At 48.6% G+C, this 26,985-nt stretch overlaps 1 protein-coding gene across 4 annotated transcripts in view; it reads right to left on the bottom strand.

The window, feature by feature from the left end:
• RGS3 (regulator of G protein signaling 3) overlaps positions 1-26,985 on the bottom strand; it is a 129,374-nt gene that overhangs the window by 26,276 nt on the left and 76,113 nt on the right. Inside the window, exon 1 of one of the 4 annotated variants that reach the window (XM_068553063.1) lies at positions 9,178-9,551. The exons of 1 other annotated variant lie outside the window; for it this stretch is intronic. In XM_068553063.1, the coding sequence (XP_068409164.1) occupies positions 9,178-9,231 (54 nt within the window). In that variant the 5' untranslated portion in view covers positions 9,232-9,551. Of the gene's footprint in view, positions 1-8,717; positions 8,777-9,020; positions 9,045-9,177; positions 9,552-26,985 lie in introns of those variants that run through there. 2 more of the 4 variants (XM_068553062.1, XM_068553064.1) reach the window with 2 other exon arrangements.

The raw sequence follows: 26,985 nt of genomic DNA on the forward strand, positions 1-26,985 counted from the left end.
GTAAGTAGAGGACTCAGAATGTAAACATGGTCTGCTGGCCCTAGAGCCCTGCTCCTTCTCCTGCCCCATGATCTTCTTTCCTGCCCCCTTCACTGCCCTTCCTCTCTCCCTCCCTCTCTGTCTTCAAAAGACCTTGCCAAGCTCCCAGCCGGGCCCAGGCACTGTGCTAGGCAGTGGTAAGCAATAGCAGATGCAGGGTCCCTGCTCTTACCCCAAATTAGTGGCGACTGAGCGGCAGGTGTCCGACTCACCCGGTGAGGGCAGGGCTGCTACAGAATTACATACACCTGGTGACCCTCCCACACCACCTCCCGCCCAGGGACCCCTTCACGGGCGGGAGAGCCAGAAGCGTGTGCTTTCTCTATGATGTTCTACACTAGGCTGATCAAACAAAAAAGCTCTGCCAAGCTAGGAGGCCCTCAGGGAAGGGCACAAGTAGCGCTGTGACCAGGAGACCGGGATTTGGAATCAGGCAGCCCTGGGCTGAATCCCACTTCCTAACCGGGTGGCTGAGTCAGCGATGCCTCCCTCGCAGGGATGCTATGACAGGGGGCAGCAGGCAGGACCTGGGGCACAGCAGTGCTCAGCCCACGGCCATGACCTTCCTCTCGACTGCTCGACTCTCCGTCATGTCAGGCACCGGAGACCAACCCCAAAATCTCAGGCTTAATTGCAAGCAACAGCTCGGATAACAGGGAGCACTTTCAGAGCCAGGGGTGGAGGAGGGACGCCTATTGCTGGTGAAGAACAGGGGTCTGGAGACAGACAAATCCAGGTTCAAATCCTGGCCCTGCCACCGCCTAGCTCGGCGCCCTTGAGCAAGCTGCTTAACCTCTTCAAGGCTCAATTTTCTTATCTGTGAAATGGCGACAGAAGTAGCAAGTACCCAGACCATGATACTGTTGGGAGACCATCCAGATAGAGGGGCCTGGCACGTAGTGGGTGCTCAGTAAACATTTGCAATCCCTGTAATCATCATCATCATCACCAGTCCCTTCCCCTGCATCCACTCCAGGAGAAGGCACCTCACATATTCGGACCACAGCCCTAGGGTGGGGGCACTATTATCTGTACATTTCAGGGGAGAAAACTGAGGCCCATCCCAAGGGCCCTCTCCTGGAGGAGGTCTGTCCAGCTCTGAATCTCAGCCAGCCTGGAAGGGTCTGCTCTCAGGGCCCAAGGTGAGGCCGGGATCCTTGTGGGTGCATCAAGGGCGGGAGAAGCAGAAAGCACCCCCTTTCCAGAGATCCACCCCCCCTCCCCCCACCTTGTCCGTCTGCTCCAGTTCCTAAACTATTCCTCCTTCAGGGCCTGCAGGGCTGGCGGCACGGGGTGGCGGCTGGGGTGGGAGTGGCGGGAAGCTGTTCCACTCAAGGACACTGGAATGTATATCTGGCCACCGGACTCAGCCGCAAACCTGCAGCCAAAGGCCACCCTCCAAGGCCCCAGGCACACGGCTACCTCCGCCACTGCCTCCCTGAAGAAGACATGCTCTGTCTCTGCTGAGGGGGATGTCAAGGCTGGGTTTGTCTGGGTTGACAGCAGGCTCCAAACTCATCCTCCTGTCATGGGACCGTCTCTCATCTCTCTTATACCAACCTGACTATACTCCCCTCCTGATTAAATCCACCGCAACCCTCTGGTGTCCCATCTCCTTCCCCTGTGTGTCCTGTCCCTGCCAACCGGCCTCTCCACCACACCACTTCTCCCCTCTTGCCTCCAGCCAGGCTGAACTGTTGGTAGTTCCCCAAGCACACTCTCCTCTCATGCACCTCTAAATCTGTGCTCACTGTGCTTCCTCCAAGAACGCTCTCCCCTCCTCTGTCCATCTGGCGAACTCCTACGCATCCTTCAAAACTCAGCTCACCCTATTGCCCCTTGATTTCTGACAAAGGTGTTAGGGACCGACAGTGAGAAAGGATGATCTTTTGAATAAATTGGATATCCACCCAGAGGAAATGAGTCTTGACCTCTACGTGCATCCTACGTAAGGATCTATTTCAGGTGGATTTCAGAGCTAAATATGAAACATAAAACAATAAAACATCCAGAAGACAACACAACAGAATATCTACAACCTTGTAATAGGCAAAGAAACAGGATTCAATTAGCATTCTCCACAGAGACAAAGAATGATAAGTTGGCCTGCGTTAAAATGAAGAAATTCTATTCTTCAGAAAAGAGTGAAAAGGCAAGCCACTGAGTGGGAGGAGATATTTGCAATGTACACATCCAACAAAGAACACATATCCAGAATATTTTTTAAGCTCTCTCAAATCAATAAGAAAAAGACGATCCAATAGAAAACTGGAGAAAAGACTTGAACAGGCACTTCACAAAGAGATTATCCAAACGGCCAATCAACATACGAAAAGGTGCTAAACCTCATTAGTCATCAAGGAAATGCAAATTAAAACCACAATCAGATATCACAATAGCTAATGCCAATTCTGTTGGTGAGGAGTGGAGCAACAGGTGCTCTCCTGTGCTGCCTGAAAAGGGTGTATTGGTGTCACACTTTAGAAAATTATACAGTGGCCTCAGAATGGGAGAAAATATTTGCAAACGAAGCAACTGACAAAGGATTAATCTCCAAAACATACAAGCAACTCATGCAGCTCAATATCAAAAAAACAAACAACCCAATCCAAAAATGGGCAGAAGACGTAAACAGACATTTCTCCAAAGAAGATATACAGATTGCCAACAAACACATGAAAGAATGCTCAACGTCATTAATCATTAGAGAAATGCAAATCAAAACCACAATGAGATATCATCTCACACCGGTCAGAATGGCCATCATCAAAAAATCTACAAACAATAAATGCTGGAGAGGGTGTGGAGAAAAGGGAACCCTCTTGCACTGTTGGTGGGAATGTAAATTGATACAGCCACTATGGAGAACAGTGTGGAGGTTCCTTAAAAAACTAAAAATAGAACTACCATACGACCCAGCAATCCCACTACTGGGCATATACCCTGAGAAAACCATAATTCAAAAAGAGTCATGTACCAAAATGTTCATTGCAGCTCTATTTACAATAGACAGGACATGGAAGCAACCTAAGTGTCCATCAACAGATGAATGGATAAAGAAGATGTGGCACATATATACAATGGAATATTACTCAGCCATAAAAAGGAAAGAAACTGAGTTATTTGTAGTGAGGTGGATGGACCTAGGGACTGTCATACAGAGTGAAGTAAGTCAGAAAGAGAAAAACAAATACCGTACGCTAACACATATATATGGAATCTAAAAAAAAAAAAAAAGATCAGAAGAACCTAGGGGCAAGACGGGAATAAAGATGCAGACCTACTAGAGAATGGACTTGAGGACATGGAAAGGGGGAAGGGTAAGCTGGGACGAAGTGAGACAGTGGCATGGACATATACACTACCAAACGTAAAATAGATAGCTAGTGGGAAGCAGCCGCATAGCACAGGGAGATCAGCTCAGTGCTTTGTGACTGCCTGGAGTGCCGGGATGGGGAGGGTTGGAGGGAGGGAGATGCAAGAGGGAAGAGATATGGGGACATGTGTGTATGTATAACTGATTCACTCTGTTATGAAGCAGAAACTAACACACCATTGTAAAGCAATTATACTCCAATAAAGATGTTAAAAAAAATTATACAGTGGAATCTACTAAAGCTAATTATATACAACTTTATGACTGAGCAATTGTAAACCTTAGGTATTTACCCAACAGAAAAGTATATTACAGTGCATCAAAAGACATGTATGAGAATATTCATAGTAGTACTATTCGTGATAACCTCCAACCGGCAACAACCCAAATGTCCATCAATGATAGGATGGATAAATTGTGGCACCTATATTCACACAGTGAAATATCATACACAGTGGGGGTGAACAGAATAAAACTGAGTACAATAATACTGAAGGATTCACCATCAAAATGCTGATCCAAAGAAGTCAACATAAAAGAATACATACTCAATGATTCCACGTATACAAAATTCAAAAACAGGCAACACTACTCAGTGAGAGAAGGCAAGAAAGGGGTTACCCTTTGAGGTGGCAGTGACTGAGGGGCGGGGCGCGGCCAGGGGCGGGGTAGGTTCCCAGGGTACTAGAATGTTCTGTTTCTTGACCTGGAGAGTTTATTCACTTTGTGAAAATTCATCGGCTACATACTTCTACGCTTGCTGTCTTTTACATTTCAATATAAAAGTTTATTTCAAAAGCAAATAAAAGTCCTCATCCCAGAGCCTGATAGCACATTCCAACTGATTCCTCCCTCCCAACCCCAAAGCTGCTGTGCCACCTCCCGTTCAGCAAATGCCCGCTCAGTGTCAGACTCCATGCCGAGCACCTCACTTCACCCACAGCACCTCATTCAATAACAGCCACCGGTAAGGGAAGGTGCCAGGGGTACCCCCGCTGCCCCCACGCCTCAGTGTCACCATGCACGCAGCCCTCTGCGTACACACCTCATCTCATTACCCCAGTGAGGTTGGGCCCTTCCTTGAGGAAATGCAGGCACCGCGAGTTTCTGTGTCTTACCCAAGGGCGCCCAACTGTAGAAAGGGAGAGCCTGCCCTCAAGTCCAGAGCCCATGCACCTGCACACAACATTATTCGGCCGCCCCTGCGATAAGCCGCAGCATGTGGATGGACACACATAGGCAATCTCTATGGTCAGGCAGGAATCATGTCTACACCCTAGAGGGGTGGGCAGACTGGGACGGAGATCTCCTCCTTCGATGGACAAGCGTCTGTGCATCCGGATTCAGTCTCACCTCCTGCAGGGGCTCCCGGGCTGGGTTGGAAGCTTCCCCAGGGTTCCCCCTCCACGCGTCTCCCTGGCAAAGCTGTCTTGTTACCATCCATTACACGCCCATCCCTGGCACTAGATTAAAGATTGGACCTATACCTCCAGTACCTGGCCAGTGCACCGTACATAGTGGGTGTTAGACACATGTGGAGGGAAGGGAGGGAGAGAGGCAGAGAAAGCAATTACAGAGCCGCTGTTTGAATCAGCTGGGAACTTCATTAATCGAGGTGCGAGCAGTGAAGGCTTCGGAGCTCTGCGTGGACACAGTTACAACCCTTGACTAGCGGAGTGGGACAGGCACACCACCTTCCATTCCAGGGTTCTCCCCGTGGCTGCCTCCAGCCTTTTTTCAAGGTTGTGGCCAGCCATTTGGCTCCCAGAGGCTCTGCCCAGCTCTTCCTCTGCCTTTCCCCATGCCTCCTACCCTCTGCCACCCTGCCCCGAGTGTCTGAGTTCTGCTATCAGCCCGAGGTTAACCCCACCAAGAGATAACCAAGGACACCACAGAGAGCCCTGGCTACGTAGGGGAGAGCACGCCCAGTTCCAAATAACTTTCTGCACTCCCCACCTTTCTAAGTTGGGTGCCGCTGACAGTTTTCCGGCAGCAGCCTGAGCCCCAGTGCCAGGTGCGGGTAGGCCAGCCCGTGGTAGAGGGAGAGAGGAGAAGCCCAGGGCCATCTGGAGCAGAGGGCACACCTGGCAACTCTCCACACGTCTGGAGTGATGACCTCGGCCCATTGCCGGAGGAAGAGGGTCTCCTGGGACCCCCTTCTCCTCTCCTCCGTGCCTGGAAGCTCCAACCTCTCAAGCGGCTCGTGGCCCCAGCACCCCTTTCCCAATCCTGCCCCCACCCAGCTGGTTGTTCAGGCAAAGGTGGCGACTCCCGGGGGCCGAGCCTGGCTGGCCTGCCGTGAGTGGCTCCAGCCTCTCCAGGCTGAGCCGGCTGAGCCATAAGCAGCCTCTTTATCCCTCGGAGGAATGATGGTTTTCCCTGAGCAATGACATCTTGGAAACGGCCTGGCTCCACAAACAACAACAAACCTCCCAGCCTCAGCCCAGGCTCCAGCTTGCAAGAGAAGGCTTCTGACCAGAAGGGCCTGAGGAACAGGTTGGGGGCCGCTTCCCTGAGAAGCCGGACCCTGGCCTTGATCGATGACTCTCGGAACCCAGGAAGAGAAGAGGGTCTGCAGAGAATGGAAGATTCTCTGGATGCCTGGAAGGGGCCGGGCAATACCTGGTCCAGTCCCTGGTTGCTCCAAAGGGGAAACTGAGCCAGAGAAAAAAGCAGATTTGCCTGAGATCATCCAGTGAGCAGGGACCAGACTGCGCCTCAGTCTCCAGCCTGTTGGCCAGGCCAGGGCTTTCTCTACTGCACACGCTGCTTTTTCAGAGGAGAGCCGGGCTCTAGCTAGTAAATGCGGGGGTCCTGGAAAGGAATGTGTCACTAAGGGAGTCCCCAAAAAGGGAGCACCAAGGTGAAAGCCAAGTACTCTGAGTCATCCAGCTGGTGTGATGGAGAGAAACCTGGGTGGGGGACCCAGAGACCTGGGTTCTTGTCCCTGCTGTGCTGCTGAGTCGCATATAACCTCGGGCAAATCCTTCCTTTCCTGCCTCAGTCCCATATCTGTCCAGAAGGCAAACAGACTCAGCTATTCTAGGGCCTTGGGAGACTGAACGGGAAGAGGCTCTCAGCAGCCCTAGGAACCCAGCGGGGTGTGGGCATTCCCTCCTCAGCTGCGCCTCTTCTGGGGGAGCCAGGCAGACCACTGGCTGAGAACCACACGCTCCCCCAACCCTCCAATCCACCACCCTGGTTGGCACCATCCCAACAGGGCCCAATCTGAGCTCCAAGCTGCTGCAGTCTGTGCAAAGGACCAGGAGCATTGCATTCAAACCAGCTGGGGCTGCCCCTTCCACCCTCTGTGGCCCAGGCCATGGTGTGGACACCACACCACCCAGCCCAGCATGATCCCAGCCCAGCTTTCTCTGTTGCCTCAGCCAGGCTGAAGCCAAGGTTCTCCCTGCCTTGTCTCCTATCAAAAATCCCATCCCCCAACCCCTTGGCTCTGTGGGAGCAACCCTGCCATGCAGAAACTAGGACCCTTCCAAAGGGACTCCTCGCCAGGCCTCAAGTTGGTAGTGCCCACTGTCTGCCAGGCAGAACTAGGAGATGGGTAGAAAGAGCTGACTTGGACGTCAGAGCTTGTCCTCAAGGAAACCCATCTGAGCCCTTTCCTATCATGCCCCAGGCCCCAGGCTGGGCCCTTGGACCAAGGGATGAATAAGGCTCAAATTCCACATTAATAAGACATGAAGCAACTACAGTGGGTACCACCACCAAGGGACAGACAGATTCTAACTGCAGTATTTGCTCTAGTCATGGAAGTCTGGGTAGGATTAAGACCTGGAGAGAAGAGAAGAGATGGGCTTTCCAGGCAGCGGGAACAGCATGTGCAAAGGCAAGAAGGCTAGGGGGTAGGGTGGTTTCACTGATACCAAATACTTATAATCAGAAGCCCCATCAACAATCTCTGGTTCAAAGTGCTGGAGACTCCCCAACAAGGGGTCACTCACCTCAGCTGCCTCCATCTTCACCATCCCCCTGCTGCAGCAGATGCCAGCCCGGGCCTGGAGCAGGCCCTGCTGAGGAACTTCGCTCCCCGAAGGGCACGCCCTGGGCTAAGCCTTGCCACGTGCTAGGGCTGGCGAAGAGGGGAGGTGCCCCTTGGCTGGGCGCGGAGGACTCAGGAGGCCCTGGTGGAAACTTTGACTATGGCCGCAGTGCCCTGGCTGGGATCCCGCGGGCCCTCGTGGGTCAGACAGTACAGCTCCTTCCTTCCAGGAGATATACCCACTCCAGCCACCTTGAGAGGGGAGCCAGATAGCCCCCAGCCGTGAGGCCTGAGGGCAGCAAGGTGCTGCAAGTTTTTGGTGAGGGGCCCAGTGGCCCTGTACTTAGCTAGGCATCTCAAGCCAGGAGCGCCAGATTCAGAGCTGAGCTCAGGGTAACGGCACCCACATATCCTGTCCTCACTGTTCCAGGAGACAGACGTCCTCCATCCTGGTCCTGGCCAGAGATCTGCTGTGTGAACTTGGGCACAGCCCCTCCCCTCTCTGGACCTGGGCTTTCCTCAGCCCTGAGGTCCCAGGGCACGAGGGTTCTTCTTGGACACCCCAGGACAAGCGTAGAGATGTAGGGCCCCCAAGCCGATAAAAGAATTGGCCTCTGTCCGCTTACAGCGGCTTGCTCTGTAGGGTGAGCAGGTCCCTAACAATTATCCCCTTCCTTACGGGTCTCGGCAGGAGCCAAAGGAGCAGGTGCCAGACCTTCCCAAGAGGCTCAGGAGGCAGAGCATCTCTGCTTGTACTTCCAGTGAACATCACAGCAGAAGCCTCAGCGATCAGATGCAACCCCACCCCCAGTCCAGCCCCCGAGACCACCTCCCTCCCCTCATGGAACTAGGCAAGAACAGTCATCCTGGTGCCTCGTGTGGGGTCAGCATCCCTGACAAGATCGCCAGCACCGCTGGCTGAGCGCTCCCTCCCTATGCAGCGTTCCGACTTCTGCTCACCAAACATTCATTTCCCTCAGAAAGAAAAGCCAGCTGACCAGCCTTGAAGTGGGAGCAGCACACAGCGGAAGCATGCCCCTAGCCCTGCAGGCTCCCACCCACCCACCCCGAGACAGACAGACAGACAGACAGACAGACAAGCGCGCGCGCGCGCACGCACACACACACACACACACACACACACACACACACAGCTATCTCAGAGCGGAATACACATGGTTTGGTTGCAACATGCCTACCAATGGCTATCCTGGGGAAGAAACAATAGAAACAGGGGCACGGGGTGGCCTGGACAAGAGCCCCCCGCCCGCCATACACACACCCTGGCACCGAGGCACCTACCCAGCACACTCCGGCAGGGACCCGGGGACTCCCGGCTGCCGCTCCTGCCAGCCCGCCCGCCCGCCATACACACACCCTGGCACCGAGGCACCTACCCAGCACACTCCGGCAGGGACCCGGGGACTCCCGGCTGCCGCTCCTGCCAGCCCGCCCGCCCGCCCGCCCGGGTCTCCGCCCAGCTCCTCCCGCCGCCGGCGGGCGGGCGGGCAGGCGGGCAGCTGTGGCAGCTCCTGGTGGCGCGTCAAGCGGCTGCCTTCCGCAGACAGAGCTCCTTTGTGTCAGCAGGGCTATTCATGGACTTACCCAAGGTCCCCAGGGGAGCGATACCTGCCGGGAAAAGCCAAACCAAATGACCAGGTTCCCCCTCCCACATCTAGGTAGCGTTTTCAAAACCCTTGCATCACTGGTCCCTCCTCCTCTTCCTCCTCCTCCTCCTCCAGCGCCCTTCCCAAACACACACCCTGTCCAGCCCGTTGCCGCCACTCTGGAGAGAGGTTGGACTTCTTTCTTCCATCACATAGAAAACTCTGTAATTTCCCAAGACACTTTCATCTGAAAAGGAGCCCGGGATGTCTCGAGGAAGAGTCCTCGGCCACCCCGTCCTTCAGCCTGCGAGGGGCCGGGACGGCTCCTGGGTTACAGGCTCACATGCGCCAGCCCTGGCTCCCCTGCCATCAGTCCCCAGGCCCGGGGCTGGCCCCCCGGAGTGCCGCTCTGGAGGGAGAGGCATCCATGGCTCACAGCGGCATTCCCTGGCACTGCTCCACACACACATCCCGAGGGCTCCCCCAGCTGGGGCAGCGCAACCCCACTGGCCGCAGCTCCGGCTCTCCGGCAGGACCAGGACGGAGCCAATCATGGAAACCTCCCGGCGCCCTCCCACCCCCACGTTGCTCTCGTCCCAGTGGGCGGCTGCAATTTAACCCAGGGTCCTGCAACCGACAAGCACTGACTCCAAGAATGCCACCGCCCCCGGGGCGGGGTGGAGCGGCTGCTTCAGTCATCTCCCAGCAGCACCATCAGCGCAGCCCAACACACATGTTTTTATTTAGCACTTTTGTGTGCCAAATCCGGGCAAGCAGAGATGGACAGAGAGCTTGGGGCTTCCTCCCCCCAGGACGGTGGCTGCGAGGAGCACATTACAACAGCCCAAGAGTTAGGATCACAAGTGAAGGAGAGGTCCCTAACAGAGGGACCGCGGGGGGCAGAGGAAGAGCACTGGCCTGGGAGGCAAGGGTCCCCAGTTCAGGTTCCAGCTCCAGCCCTGGTTGACTGGGTGCACTGAGCAAGTCCCTGCCCATCTCTGAGCCTGGATTTCCTCATCTGTAAAATGGGGCTGACAACCCTTGACCTACCCACCTTGGGGGGTTAATAGAGGATTCAGTGATCCCGGGCCAGGCACTATTTTGAGAGTTTGGCCTTAGTTAATTCATTTAATCCTCATCGGCACCTTGTGAGGCAGGTACTAGTATTACCCTATTTGCAGATGAAGAATCCAGCCTAGGGAATGGTAGTGGAAGCTGCCCACAGCTTGCTGTTTGAAGACCAGTAGGATTTGAAGACCGGTAGGTCCAACTCCAGGGTGCCCACTCGAAACCACTGTGCAGCCCCGCAGGAAGCTGTCTTGCCAGCGCAAAGCTGTTTGATGCTGAGACTACGGCTGCTGCAGTTGCTTGTCTGATGTCAACAAACACACCCTGGGCTGCGCCTGGGGCTCAGGTCAGAGGTGTCTGTGCCATAGCCAGTTCCAGCCTGAACATGCTTACCACCCAAGTGGCAGGCAACCTGGATGTCAGCCCAGAAAAAAATGGGGCAGGAAGAGCCCCTATCCTCCTTTCCCATCTCACCCTGCCTCGGCCACCCTAGGCTGAAGTGCTGTCCCTCTGCCTCTTAGTCTCCTTGTACTAGTCTCAAAGTCTCTGAATGTCTGTCTCTGCCTGCCTCCTTGACCCTGTCTCTGACTCTCTATTCCTGTCTCTCTCACACATACCAGCATGTTCATGCATGCTGACATAAGAAAACATCCTTTATTAGGGTCAACTCGGAACAGCCCTCATCTGAGCTGGGCACTTAAGCCCTCCAATCAACACTTTGCCTTGTCCCTCGGGGCAGATCCAAGGCAGTCCTTGCAGGGCCCAAGAACCCTCCAGATTGGAAGGCTGTCGTCCTGCAGGTTCCTGGGAAGCAGGGCCCATTCTTGTCCTGGGAAACTAAGGAGGTGAGTCTCAGGAGACGGCCAGTTCCAATGGGAGGCTGACAGTTCCGAGGGTGGAATTTCTGGTGCTTAGGATAAGATTCCTTAGGGTGGAGAGCCTGAATATAGGGTTCCTTGAGATGAGAGAAGTCCTTGAGTTCAGCTGAGTCTTCACCTCTCAATCAACAGTTTCAGAGCACCAACTACCTGCCAGGTTCTGTGCTGGGATGCGGTGGAGAACAGGCAGAAAGGGGCCCTGCACTCGCCAAGCCGACAGCTTAGTGATGGAGACAGACATCAGGCTCACAGTCAGACTAGCCAGCCCATCATTAGACACTGTGCCAGAGCAGCCGTGCCAACCCAGGGCACTGAGTCCAGAACAGATCCAGAATGCATTCATCAATACTCTGGACCACAAGGATAATGAGGAAAGGGCACAGCAGTTCAGTGCCCCGAGGCCCAGGAGCAGGCCAGACCGGGCTAGGAGAGCATCTAGTGCCTGGGGAGCCCAGGCGGCCACCGCCCACTGCCTCTCCATAGCTCCAGACACAAATCAACAAGGCATGTGGACCCTCCCAGTGTACAGCCTGGGGCAGGATGGGAGAGTCACTGTCAGTCAGGCTATCTAAGCCGAAAGGGCCCTTGGAGATCTTTCACTCTATAAATATTCCCTATTGACAGCCAGAGAAACTGAGGCCCAGAGAGGGTTAGTGACTTTCCCAAGGAAACAGAGCAACTGAGTGGCAGGGCTGGGACCAGAGCTTGCTAACTCCCAGTCCAGTGCTCCTTCTGTTGCACCCCAATGCTTCTCAGACCTACGTAAATGATGGTGCTATTCGGTACAGGAGGACTTGGGATCTAGGGAACAGTGAGATCCAGGTGGCCCACAGGCCACAGGATCAGCACCTGGGCCCTCAGAGCCTGGGCCCCATTTATTGATCTCCATATTTTATTTAACAAACACTTATTTGACAGTACGTGTCAGCACTGTTCAGAGCACTTCCCAATTACTGACTCATGAAATCTTCATAACCCTATCAGATATGATGTCTACTGTCCCCATTTTACAGATAGTTAAACAGAGGCGGAGAGATAATGAAACCTGCTCAAGGTCACCAGTAAGTGCACAGCTACGGATCAAACCCAATCCACTATCCTAACCCTATCAGATATGATGTCTACTGTCCCCATTTTACAGATAGTTAAACAGAGGCGGAGAGATAATGAAACCTGCTCAAGGTCACCAGTAAGTGCACAGCTACGGATCAAACCCAATCCACTATCCGCTGTGCCCTGCACCACTGCACAGGGCGGCCATGGAACAGAGCCCTCCAGCTACATACTGAGAAGCCAGTTGGCTATACAGCCCAGCCATGCAGGCAAACGTCTCACTGTTCAGGCAAGCTGGCAGCAGCTTCCAGAGCTAGGACCAGGGAGGGTTAGCAGGGAGCCAGTGTATGTGCACCTCCCATTTTAAGAGAAGCAGCACCCCCAGGCAGAGCCCAAGGCTCCAGAGAGGCCCCTAAGGAGATGCAGCAGCAGCAAGATACAGCCCAGACACCCCAGACAGGCCGCTCCCCGCAGCCGCACCGCAGCAAGGCTCCGTCTGTCTTCCCTCACTGCCTCCACTGTGTTAAGCCTGGTCCGCCCGGAATTGTGTTCGCAAGACCCCGTCATGAACCCTGCACAGATGGAAACCCACCCACCTTCCTTCCCCATGCAGACTCCACCTGGGGGAGACTGAGCCTTGGCAATACCCTCCTCAAAAAAAGGAGGGTACCTGCCAAAAGCTATTTAATGAGCTTCCCTGTCCTGCCTTCTGATCCAAAGTCCACTGGGATTTTATTCCAGGGTGGGGAGGAGAGTGATGCCGCTATGGCAGAAACTGGGCACAAAGCCAGGGAGGTGTGGTCCCAGGAATTCCAGAGCTTATGACAGACTAAGACCACGCCCATACCCCACCAGCAGCTGCTCAGGCTTTCACTGCCTTGGACAATGAAAGGGCCAGGCCTGTGCTTGGGTGATGGGGGTAATGAAAGCCAGGGCTGGGACACACTGGCCCCGCCTTCTACAGAGCCCTGCCCCTGCCCCACCCTGTTACAGAATAGGGCAAAGGCCCTGGGTGGCCCTGGGGAACTGTGCAAGTATCTGCATATGCCTCTCCAGCCCAAGCTTTAAATCTGCTAACCCACTTAGGAAGTTCTGGGCCTTTACTCATTGGGTCTTACAGCCTTGGTTTTGGGGTCTATAGTCTCCATGCAGAAATGCCATCCCCACAGAAGAGTGGGCCGAGAAACATCTATTGGTTATTTCAATAACTACTGAATCCCTATTATGTGCTGGAGCCTGTAGTCGGAACTATGGACACAGGCAGGGAAGCAGCCTGCTCCTGGGATCTGACTTGGAGGGTGGGCACAGCTGACTCTGGGGCTGATGCTTAATTAGGAACTGTCCTGCCATGTTCTGGCCTCTATGACCCTAACAGCAGGGCAAGGGACACAGTCTCCCACCGCTTGCTAAGGGCATGCTCCTGGCTCTTCCTGGGGGCACCTGCTTTGTTCTCGGGGGCACGTGCTGCAAGTGGAGTGAGGGTGAGCAGGACAGAGCAGGCATCCATCCTCAGGTTCAAACCCAGGCGGAGTTTTGGCCTGTAGTCTGCAGAACCCAGGGCAGGTCCCTTCCCCCTTACTGGTCTCAGTCTTCCATCCCAAAATGAGGCCAGAGATGGGTGTCCAGTAGCCCCCCAGTTTCACTCCTCCCTTCAAGAGTCAGTCCCAGGCCCCACGAGGTCCTCTTACTAAAGGATTAGGTTCTGTCAGCGGTATTTAGAAAGAGCACAGACTTTGCAGCCTAAAAAAAATTTGAATGTGAGTCATCTTTGGCAAGTCACTTTAATGTCTCTGAGTCTCGGTTTCCTCATCTGTAAAATGGGGCTATTACCATCTGCCTCAATGGGCCCTGCAGAAGACTAAATGAGATAGTGCATACGGAGGGCCTGTTGTTGTGTTGTCATCGTTGCTGCTATCATCTGTCAAAGGACAGGATTGACCTTGAGTGGGTTGGTGAAAAGAGTAATATTAGGACTTCCCTGGTGGCGCAGTGGTTCAGAATCCGCCTGCCAATGCAGGGGACACAGGTTTGAGCCCTGGTACGGGAAGATCCCACATGCCGCGGAGCAGCTAAGCCCGTGTGCCACAACTACTGAGCCTGCACTCTAGAGCCCACGAGCCACAACTACTGAAGCCCGCACACCTAGAGCCCGTGCTCCGCAACAAGAGAAGCCACTGCAATGAGAAGCCCGCGCACCGCAACAAAGAGTAGCCCCCGCTCACTGCAACTAGAGGAAGCCCGCGTGCAGCAACGAAGACCCAACGCAGCCATAAATAAATTTATTTATTTTTTTAAAAGAAAGAGTAATGTTAAATGTGAAAATATCTGTTGAGGGTCTAATAGATGAGAGCCTAACATGGTGTCCAGTTCTACTAATAGCTGATAATCACTAACATTTATTGAGCAACAGGCTACTATCATCATCCCCATCCTACAGATGGGAAAACTAAGGTACAGAAAGGTTACATGGCAAAGGCAATGGCAAAATAGGCAGCATGGCACCAAGGTGTATGCTCTTAAGCTGTATGCCCTGCCCTAATTCATGTTCCCCAAATGTCTCTGCCCTTGACGTGTGCCTCTTCCTCAGCAACTTCAGGCAGCAAGGACAATCCCCAATCTGCTCATGGGAACTGCATCTCCCAACGACAGCCAGGGGAAGCCCACATGCAGCAAAAGCCAGTAGACAAAAGTCCCCCCGGAGAGCTGGTCCTGAGAACTGTCGCTGGCCTGGGGCACGCATCACAGCCACCAAGCATCAGCCTGACCTTGGGTGCTGCAGTGGCACAGGATGGCCAAGAGCCATGATCGGCTCCTTTCCTGGCTCCAGTCCAACCAGCCACTCACTGGCCTGGGATTTCAGGTTTTTGGGAGCAATCCTCGACCCACTGTGTTTGTGCCAGCTCCAGGGTCAGGCCGTCTTGACTACTGGAGTTCCTGGGAAGTCTTCAGCACAGATGTGGAGGCCAGCCCTGTGACCTTGGCCGCTAAGTGCAGATCATCCCCGGACTCCCCCGAGTTCACCCCTTGCTTGGACTGTTGAGCCTAAGCCCGGGTCACCAAAACAGAGGGTCAGCAGATGAAAGACTGGACTGAAATGCTGGCTTTGCTGCTGTTTTCTGCAGGACCTGGGGCAAGGCCAGTCCCCTCCTTGGGCCTCAACTTGCCTGTCTCTAAAATGGGTGCTAGGGTTGGACGAGATCAGTGCCACCCAGCATGTGGTCTGCAGGATGCACTGGTCCATGAACTGCTTGTTACTGGTTTACAACAAGATAAGCAGCAAAATCAAGAGTGTTTGGAAACTTCTGTAGCAACTTGACATTGCCATGACATCCAAGTGCAAGACAATGGAGTGGTCTGATTGAATACTTATAAGGCTGGTTCGGGTGCTGTCAAACCAGCATGAGATATCATATACAGTGTGCGTTTTAACAAAAGTATGAGGCTCTTCACCGCAGGTGATTTAAGAAGCCCTGGTCAAAATGTCCTTGTTTCTACGAGAACTCACTAACTAGGCCTCTAACACAGCACTCACACCTGCAGTGGGACTCATGATCCTGTCACCCAGATGCTTCCCTCTCCACTGCTCCCAGCTCAGAGAACGGCACCACCAATCACCTGTTTGCCGGAACCAGACTCATGGGCGTCATCCCTATCCCAAACTCTCCCCCCATGCAATTAATCACCAGATCTCGCAGATCCCACCTCCTCCACGTCATACGGATCTCTCATCTCTCGATCCCTGCTGCCTGCACCCTAGTCCAAGGCACCAGCACCTCTTCCCAGGGTGAGGGCAACAGCCTTCTAACTGCTCCCTACCTCTCGCCTTGCCATCCTCTATGCCATTCTCGTCAACAAGGCTGTGAGCTTTCTATGACACACATCGAACACAGAGCTCCCAGCGCCCCAGGATAAAGTTCAGACTCCTTACACAGCCTCTCGGACCCTGAACACTCCTCCAGCTCATCTCGTGCTTCCTTTTCCCCTCCCTCATGCCCCCACGCACTCTGGTCTACTTCAAGGTCCTCACCTAGAGTGATCCTTCCTACATCCCAGCTCCTGCCCCTTGCCTCATGTCCCTGACCAGATCCTCCCAGTAGGTGCCCTCATTGGGCCTTCTGTCACAAATGTCATCTTTTCATTATATATTGTTCATACTTGGTTGGGGTCTGTCTTTCCTCCAATTGTCCTCCACCACACTAGACTATTAATTAGCCCTATGGAGATGAGAACTATGTTGGTTGATGAACCACAAAGTAGAGGACATTTGCCTGACCAGCTTCTATCTGTGCTTCTTTGCCATCTGAGGAACCACCCATCCTTCCCTCACTCTCAAACCAGGTGATTCACGTGGAACTGACCCATCTCCCACTCCAGGGATGGCCATGTGACCCAGGCCACAGCCAGTCACTTTATCCCATCCTATTGTCTTCAGTGACTGGGATAGGCACATGATCCAGCTTGAAACAATAAGACTCAGACCCAGGATTATTGCTGAAATGATTGAGGGAGTCAAACTGTAAGGCCTTCAGCCTGGTATTTCTGGCAACTGTCTGCCATCACTAAGGGAGTGAGTCAACACATTAGCAGGTAGAGCCAAGAGATAGAGCGGGTGAAGCCAGTTCTTGGTGATATTGCTCAAGGTCTTGAATCCAGCTATGCCTGAAGGCTACCCTCCTAAATCCAATAAATTCCCTTTCTTGGCTGAAGCTAATTTGAGTTGGATTCTTGTCACTTGCAACTGGAAGATTCTTGACTAATGTGTGCTGAATCACCAGTGTTTAGCACAGTGTCTGACATACAATAGGTACTCTGGAATTTTATTTTTTCATTCATGCAGTCATTCAACAAACATTCAGCAGTGAGAAGGTGACAGGGTCTGCTTTATAGGAAGAATCATCTTGGCTGCTGTTTAGAGAGGTGACTAAAGGAACAGGAGTACGAACCAGGAGATCCACCAGGAGACCATGCAGTAGTACCAGGGACAGAGATGAGGCCTGAAGAGCATGGCTGAACAGAGGGAAAAAGGGGGAGGGGAAGATTCCCAATTCTGAATTCACTGGAGAACCTCTGATGATCTCTGCTCCTCTCTGGTCCTCAGTTTCTCAATCTCTTTCAGCTCCTTCATTCTAGCATCCCTATGTTTTCTCCTACTGCTTATAGAGTCCCTAGCTGTCAACACTCAAATTTTCACTGAAGGGTATTGAGGTCAGGGTCAGGGTCAAGTCTGGAGGTTGGTTCCGACAAGCAGGGAGTATAGCGCAGTAGCTAAGAACACAGGTTCTGAAGCCAGATGCCTGAGTTTGGATCATGGACTACACCTCCTAGCTGTGAGACCTTGTACAGTCTATTTAACCTCTCTGTTCCTTTGTTTCTTCACCTATAAAGTGGGAATAATAACAACAGTGTTAAGCAGATTGCATATTACAGCAGAAGGAAAGTACATTTGATAAATATTAGGTGGTATTTTTATTATTATTTGTAGTAGGAAATCCAAAAAGAGGAAATTTTAAAACATAGAAAATAAATTATTCCAAAAATCAGTAAAAAATTTCCCTGAACTAAGGGAAGACTTGGGTCTTCAGACCGGAAAGGCTTACCTAGTTAGTACCAGGAAAAATTACCAAAAGCGAGCAAACAACTAGAAATAATCTGGGGAAATTTCTAAATTCCAAAGATTGGAAAGAGAAATCCTGCTTGCTTCCATAAAGAAACTTTAGCGAATCAAGTGAGTACTGCACTTCTTACAACACCAAATGCTGGGACAATAGAGCCTTTCTCTCAGGTTTCTGGGGGAGAAGGACTATTAACCTAGAATTCACTACTCAGGCAAAAGATGACTCAAACATGAGGGCAAATATTTTCAGACTTACAAAGACTAAGAAAGTATGCCACCCACAGATCCTTTCTGAAAAATTTACCCAAGAAAGCCCTCCAGACCAAAATGAATCAAAATCCAGAAGTCAAGAAAAAGATGCTGTGGGATACAAGAGCCTGGCAAGCAATGAAGCCAGAAACATTTATACACTTAACTACGGATGACATAACTGATAAGTTAAATGCAATTTTAAGTAAATGATTCTCAAAATGCAATAGAACTAATGTTTAAGAATAATAACAATCAGGGCTTCCCTGGTGGCGCAGTGGTTAAGAATCTGCCTGCCAGTGCAGGGGACATGCGTTCAAGCCCTGCTCCAGGAAGATCCCACGTGCCGCAGAGCAACTAGGCCCGTGAGCCACAACTACTGAGCCCGTGTGCCACAACTACTGAAGCCCGCGCTCCTAGAGCCCGTGCTCCGCAACAAGAGAAGCCACCGCAATGAGAAGCCCGTGCACCACAATGAAGAGCAGCCCCCCTCTCCGCAACTAGAGAAAGCCCGTGCGCAGCAATGAAGACCCAACGTAGCCGAAAATAAATAAATAAAATTTTTTTTTTAAAAGAAAGAATAATAACAATCAGAAATAAAATTTCAGATGATTTCAGCAATACCTAGGAGTCATGGAGAAAAGCAAAGAGAAGTATGGCCCAGCTGCCATGCTTATTATGGGTTGTAGGACATGAGGACACGCTATTATAGATCTGGTGTCATTTTTTTTTTTTAACATCTTTATTGGAGTATAATCACTTTACAATGGTGTGTTAGTTTCTGCTTTATAACAAAGTAAATCAGCTATACATAAACATATATCCCCATATCTCCTCCCTCTTGCATCTCCCTCCCACCCTCCCTATCCCACCCCTCTAGGTGGTCACAAAGCACCGAGCTGATCTCCCTGTACTATGCGGCTGCTTCCCACTAGCTATCTATTTTACGTTTGGTAGTGTATATATGTCCATGCCACTCTCTCACTTCGTCCCAGCTTACCCTTCCCCTCCCCGTGTCCTCAAGTCCATTCTCTAAGTCTGCGTCTTTATTCCTGTCCTGCCCCCTAGGTTCTTCAGAACCATTTTATTTTATTTTATTTTATTTAGATTCCACATATATGTGTTAGCATACACACTATTTGTTTTTCTCTTTCTGACTTACTTCACTCTGTATGACAGACTCTAGGCCCATCCACCTCACTACAAATAACTCAATTTCGTTTCTTTTTATGGCTGAGTAATATTCCATTGTATATATGTGCCACATCTTCTTTATCCATTCATCTGTCGATGGACACTTAGGTTGCTTCCATGTCCTGGCTATTGTAAATAGAGCTGCAATGACCATTGTGGTACATGACTCTTTTTGAATTATGGTTTTCTCAGGGTATATGCCCTGTAGTGGGATTGCTGGGTCATATGGTAGTTCTATTTTTAGTTTTTTAAGGAACCTCCAGACTGTTCTCCATAGTGGCTGTATCAATTTACATTCCCACCAACAGTGCAAGAGGGTTCCCTTTTCTCCACATCCTCTCCAGCATTTATTGTTTGTAGATTTTTTTTTGGTGTCATTCTTGATATTGAAATAGGTCGGTAAAAAAGATATGGGTAAAATCACCAGCAGACTAGAATTAGGGTGTGTAACTTCAGAGGAAATTTTGCAGAAGAATAATGAGAAGTTAGCCTTGGGATATTTAATACTACTAAAACATATTATGAAGCTACAGTGATTAAGTTTCAGTATGATGTAGAAATAGACGAATAAATGAGGGAAACAAGCGAATTCAAAAATCAACCCACCAATGTGTGGAAATTTGGTCTATGATAAATGAGTAAAGGAAGGATAACTCAAAAAAATAGGTTTGGAAAAACTGGTCAACCACTTGGGGAAAAAATTAGTAAGAGTTCCATCTGACACCAGGCACTAGATTAAGTGCAGATGAAGTAAAAATATGAATGTAAAACATAAAAGGTTAAAAGTACTGGAAAAATATACAGAAGAATATTCGTTATAATTTTGAAGAGGAAAAGGCCTCAGAAAGTATAGGCCCCTACCCTCAAAAAACAGACTTGACTACAAAAATATTTGATTATTAAAAAATGTTAACTTCTGAATGATAAAAGATACTATAAATAAAGTTAAAAGATAAATGATAAACTGGAAAAAATATTTGTAACCTACATAATAAGCAAACGGTTAATATTCTAATATTACAAATAAAACAAATGCCCCAGTAGAAAACTGGGCAAATGATATGAACTGATGAGCCGAAGAAGAAATATAAATGACTAATAAATGTAAAAAGAAGCCCAACCTCACTAATAATCAAATAATTATAAATTAAAATAAAATATAAATTTTCCCTTTTCATACAAACAAAGAATTAAGAGCAATGACATCCAATATTAGGTTAGGTGTAGGGAAATAGGCACTGTCATTCACTGTGATGTAAATTGTACATCTACTTAACCTCTCTGTTTCTTTGTTTTCTCATCTGTAGAATGGGGATAATAACAATAATGTTGGGCAGATTACATGTTTAAACAGAAGGAAAGCATTTGTAGAGCACTTTGGTAGTGTGTGTCACGCTCTATCCTACAGAAAAGTGCAGCAAGATGTAACATTCTCAGGATGTTTATTGCAGCAGTGCTCATAATGTCAAAACATTGGAAACAACCTGATTGCACATCAGTATGGGGGGCAGTTAAATAAATTATGGCCCACTGGCTACTAAAAACAAAGAGGGATACAGCCACTATGGAGAACAGTATAGACGTTCCTCAAAAACCTAAAAATAACAACAACCATATGACCCAGCAATCCCACTCCTGGTCATATACCCAGAGAAAAACATAATTCAAAAAGATACATGCACCCCAATGTTCATTGCAGCACTATTTACAACAGCCAGGACATGGAAGCAACCTAAATGTCCATCAACAGAGGAATGGAGGGCTTCCCTGGTGGCGCAGTGGTTGAGAATCTGCCTGCCAATCAGGGGACACGGGTTCGAGCCCTGGTCTGGGAAGATCCCACATGCCGCGGAGCAGCTAGGCCCGTGAGCCACAATTACTGAGCCTGCACGTCTGGAGCCTGTGCTCCGCAACAAGAGAGGCCGTGATGGTGAGAGGCCCGCGCACCGCGATGAAGAGTGGCCCCCACTTGCCGCAGCTAGAGAAAGCCCTCGCACAGAAACGAAGACCCGGCACAGCCATAAATAAATAAATATAAATAAATAAATAATTTTTTTAAAAAAACAGAGGAATGGATAAAGAAGATGTGCTACATATATACAATGGAATATTACTCAGCCATAAAAAGGAACGAAATAGTGCCATTTGCAGAGATATGGATAGATCTAGAGACTGTCATACAGGGTGAAGTAAGTCAGAAAGAGAAAAACAAATATCATATATACTATTGCTTATATGTGGAACCTAGAAAAATGGTACAGATGAACTTATCTGCAAAGCAGAAATAGAGACACAGATGTAGAGAACAAACTTACGGATACCAAAGGGGTTGGGGGTGGGATGAACTGGGAGACTGGGACTGACATATATACACTACTATGTATAAAATAGATAACTAATGAGAACCTACTGCATAGCTCAGGGAACTCTACTCAGTGCTCTGTGGTGACCTAAATGGGAAGGAAATCTAAAAAAGAGGGGATAGATGTATATGTATAACTGATTCACTTTGCTGTACAGCACAAACTAACACAACATTGTAAAGCAACTATACTCCAATAAAAATTAATTTTAAAAAAATTTTAAATAAAAATAAAAGGAAAGAGGGAGAACTTTAAGACTGATGTGAAAGGTTTATATGATATACTAAGTTTATGTGTATGGAAAAAATATTTGGAGGAACACACCAAACTTACAGTAGTGGCTATCAATGGGGAAAGGGCTTGGAGAATGGGAGATTTTCTTTATTTTATTCAGCTCAGCAATGTTTAGGATATATTTGTACAAGTTTTGTACAAGTATATCAAGGAATATATGTAATGCAAATAAATAAATATTCCCATTTGTAATATAAATAAAAATTTTCAATTTCCTCAAATAAGTTTAACAACAAATGTACAAGACCAGTATAGAAATTTTTTTTTCAAAACTTTACTTCGGAAATCTTAAAAGAAGATTTGCATAAATGAAGAGACATAATCCTATTCCTGGATGGGAAGACAGTGTTGTATAGACTTCAAAACTCCCCTTTTTGGTGTATATTTTTAAATGTAATTACAATGCAAATCTCAATGAGATTTGGGGGGGAGAGGCAGGGAGGAGGTGGGGACTGAATAAAATTATATTGAATTGCATTTAAAGGAACAAATATTCATTAATCATTAGAGAAATGCAAATCAAAACTACAATGAGATGGGCCTCCCTGGTGGCGCAGCGGTTGAGAGTCTGCCTGCCAATGCAGGAGACAAGGGTTCGAGCCCTGGTCTGGGAGGATCCCACATGCCGCAGAGCGGCTAGGCCCGTGAGCCACGGCTATTGAGCCTGCACGTCTGGAGCCTGTGCTCTGCAACAAGAGAGGCCGCGATAGTGAGAGGCCCATGCACCGCGATGAAGAGTGGCCCCCACTTGCCGCAACTAGAGAAAGCCCTCGCACAGAAACGAAGACCCAACACAGCCATAAATAAATTAATTAATTAATTAAATTTAAAAAAAAAAAAGAAATAGTTACTTTAAAAAAAAAACTACAATGAGATATCATCTCACACCAGTCAGAATGGCCATCCTCAAAAAATCTACAAACAATAAATGCTGGAGAGGGTGTGGAGAAAAGGGAACCCTCTTGCAATGCTGGTGGGAATGTAAATTGATACAGCCACTATGGAGAATAGCACGGAGGTTCCTTAAAAAACTAAAAATAGAACTACCATACGACCCAGCAATCCCACTACTGGGCATATACCCAGAGAAAACCGTAATTCAAAAAGAGTCATGTACCAAAATGTTCATTGCAGCTCTATTTACAATAGCCAGGACATGGAAGCAACCTAAGTGTCCATCGACAGATGAATGGATAGAGAAGATGTGGCACGTATATACGATGGAATATTACTCAGCCATAAAAAGGAACGAAACTGAGTTACCTGTAGTGAGGTGGATGGACCTAGAGACTGTCATACAGAGTGAAGTAAGTCAGAAAGAGAAAAACAAATACCGTATGCTAACACATATATATGGAATCTAAAAAAAAAAAAAAAAAAAGAAAATAAAGAAAAAAAAATTGGTCAGAAGAACCTAGGGGCAAGACGGGAATAAAGATGCAGACCTACTAGAGAATGGACTTGAGGATACGGGGAGGGGGAAGGGTAAGCTGGGACGAAGTGAGAGAGTGGCATGGACATATATACACTACCAGATGTAAAATAGATAGCTAGTGGGAAGCAGCCGCGTAGCACAGGGAGATCAGCTCGGTGCTTTGTGACCACCTAGAGGGATGGGATAGGGAGGGTGGGAGATGCAAGAGGGAAGAGATATGGGGACATTTGTAGATGTATAACTGATTCACTTTGTTATAAAGCAGAAACTAACACACCATCGTAAAGCAATTATACTTCAATAAAGATGTTAAAAAAAATAAAAGAACAAATATGTGAGAACAGGATTATTTTTTAAAAAGAGTAATGAGAGGATACTTATCCTAACATAATGTAAAAGCACTGGAGCAAATAACTGTTTGGAAAGAATGAAAAGCATTTTTGCTCATACCATATACCAAAGTAAATTCCAGATAGACTAAATGTTAAAAGTTGAAAAATAAAACCATAAAGTTCAAGGTGTGGGGGGAAGTGAATATTGTATAACCCTGGGGTGGATACCACAACACTAAAGGCAAAAAAATATTTTTTTTAATTTATAAATATGATATTAGTCATCAGAAAAACACAATTCAAAACCACAATGAGATGCTATTTCACACCCACTAGGATGGCTATGATTTTAAAAAAACAGGAAAATAACAAGTGTTAGAGAGAATGTGGAGAAATTGGAATACTTGTACGCTGATGGTGGGAAGGTAAAATCATGAAGCTACTTTGGAAAAGAGTCTAGCAGTTCCTCAGAAAGTTAAAAAGAGTTACCATTTGATCCAGGAATTCTACTCCTATGTATATACTCAAAAGAAATGAAAACATACGTCCACACAAAAACTTGTACACAAACATTTATGGCAGCATTATTCATAATAGCCCAAAGGTGGAAACAACCCAAAGATTCATCAACAGATGACTGAATAAATAAAATGTGGTATAGCCATACAATGGAATATTATTCCACCATAAGAGGAATAAGGTCCTGATACATGCTACAACATGGATAAACCTTGAAAACCTCATGCTAAATGAAGGAAGCCAGTCACAAAAGACTTAATATTACATGGTTCCATTTATAGGAAATGTCCAGAACAAATCTATAGAGACAGAAAGTGGATTAGTGGTTGTGTAGGGCTGGAGGAGATGGGGGAATGGGTGGGTGATAGCTAAAGGGTATGGTTTCTTTTGGAGATAATGAAAATGTTCTAAAATTGACTGTGGTGATGGTTGCACAAGTCTGTGAATATACTAAAAAACCACTGAGTTGTACACTTTAAAAGGATAAATTGTATGATATGTGAATAATACTTCATTAAAGCTGCCACCAAAGCAATTTACAGATATGACTACCTATAAATCAGAAACACCTATAGTTTAAAAAAATAAAAAATAAAAGGTTAATATACAAATATCCTTATTTTATAAAGAGCTCTTGTGAATTAATAAACTATAAGCAGCCCAACAGAAAAATGGGCAAAAGATCTGAACAAGCTACTCACAAAAGAGGTAATGTAAATAACTAAAAGGCATATAAACATCCAACATCTCTAGTACTCAAAGAAATGAACCTACTAAAAAACGTAACAATGCACAGTGTTGGTGAGTGTGTGGGGAAATGGTCTCTTACCCAGACTGTCTCAATTTCCTTGGGACTGAGGGGTTTCCCAGGAACAAGAATTTCCATGTTAAAAAGGGAGAGTCTGGGGCAAAGCAGGACGAATTGGTCAGTCTTAACTGGGATTATAAATTGGTACAATCATTCTGGAGAGTAATTTGGCAATAGGTATCGAGAGCCTTTTTTACAAATATATACCCTTTCATCTGGAAATTCTAGTACCAGGAATTTATTCTAACAAAACGTTCATTTATCAACAAGTATTTGTGGTGGGTCAAAGATGTACACTGGATGCTGGGGATATAGCTATAAAGGTTTTTATCTCAGGTTTTTGTAACAATGAAATATTGGCAACAACCTAAATGTTGACCTACTGGAGATTTTTTTAAATAAAACTTGTTTCATCTACACAATGAAATACTCTATAGGCACTAAAAATGATGTTGTAGAAGCAGATTTATTGACATGGAAACGTGGATACACTACATTGTTAAATGGAAAAAAGCAACTTAGAAAACTGTGTGCATGGGCAACCCCAATTTGCAATTTGTTTATACACACAAACGTATATGTGTGTATAAACAGATGCCTGACAGCATACACCCCGAAATGTTAACAGTGGTTATCTCTGGGTGTTGGGATTAAGGGTGAACTTCATTTCCTTCTCCTGTTTCAACTGTACTAAATGTTTTCTTCATAATAAACATGAATTACTTTTGTAACAATACAACAAAAGTCAACTGCATTCAAAAAAAAAAAAAAAAAAAAACCCACACCTGCCATGCCCTCATGGGTGGAGGGCCAAAGAAGGGGGCTGCAGAGTCAAGCACATGTTCACACTTGATCTGGCAATAACAGCTGCCACTAAGCACAGTCGTCCCTTGCTATCCTGTGGGGTGGGAGGTGGGTGGTTCCAGGACCCCCAGCAGATACCAAAATCCAGAGGTGCTCAAGTCACTTATATAAAACGGCATAGTATTTGCATAGAACCTACACACATCCCTCCCATATACTTTAAATCATCTCTAGATTACCTATAATACTAATACAATGTAAATGCCATGTAAATAGTTGTACGACGGAAATACTATGTAAATAGTCGCCAGCTCAGCAAATTCAAGTTTTGCTTTTTGGAACTTTCTGGAATGTTGTTTTTTTTTTTTCCTATCTGCAGTTGGTTAAATTTGTGGAAGCAGAACCCACAGATGCGGAGGGCTGTCTGTACCTACTACATGCCAGGCACTTTGCACAGACCATTCCCCTTATTCCTCAGGAGAACCCTGTGAGAGAGATGTCCTTGTCTCATTTGACAGAGGCTAGGTGACGTGCCAGTAATCCCATAGCCAGTGAGAAGCAGAGCTGGGATTTGAACCCTGGCCTGCCTACCTCTGAATCAGGCCCCTGCCTCTACCTTAGCTGCCCCTGCTTGTTCCTGGGGATGGACAGAGAAAGGTCCCAAGCCACTAGGCCCTCTGTCCTGCAGGCTGGTTCTATGCGGCCCCTTGTCCTCCCTCCCTGCAGACAGTCTAGGGGGCGACAGAAGGACAAATCAGCAAGGGTGGGGACAACGGCAAGGGGAAGGCGTGGCGCTGGCAGGCCAGTTGGCTGAGGTCAGGGCTCAGGGCAGACTAGCCAGGGACTCCTCGCCTGCTGGGCGACATTCAGGAAGCCTAACCACATCCGGCCCCAGGAGTTCCCAGGCCCTGTGCGCTCCCAGTGGCAGGGAGAGAAAACCTCGCCCGGCCTGCTGCCGCCCTGCTAAAAGCAGGAGGAAAACAGCCTACCATCTGGGACCTTCCCCCTGGGCTGGGGATGGCTGGCCAGTCCTTTCCCCACTCCGGGCCTCCAGGGTCTCCTCTTCTGTGTGAGGAGGGGCCGTGAGAGCTGGTGGCTCCAGGACCCTCCCAGATCTAAATTCTCTGAATCGATGGCGCTTCCTCACAGAGGGCCCGGCAGGAAGAGGAAGGGGGTGAGGCGTCCCACCCAGCTCCCGAAGGAGCCCCTTCCTCTTCCCCTCAGCTCCAATCCCACTACTATTTTTAGAACTGGGAGCGTCTCCGCCAGCCCTGCCCTGCTCAGAGCTCCAGGTAAAACACAGCAGCCCCATTCATTCCGCTCCAGCAAGAACGCGCTGGGAATTTATAGAC

Source organism: Eschrichtius robustus, chromosome 10 (assembly GCF_028021215.1).
Source record: "Eschrichtius robustus isolate mEscRob2 chromosome 10, mEscRob2.pri, whole genome shotgun sequence".
Taxonomy (NCBI): Eukaryota; Metazoa; Chordata; class Mammalia; order Artiodactyla; family Eschrichtiidae; genus Eschrichtius; species Eschrichtius robustus.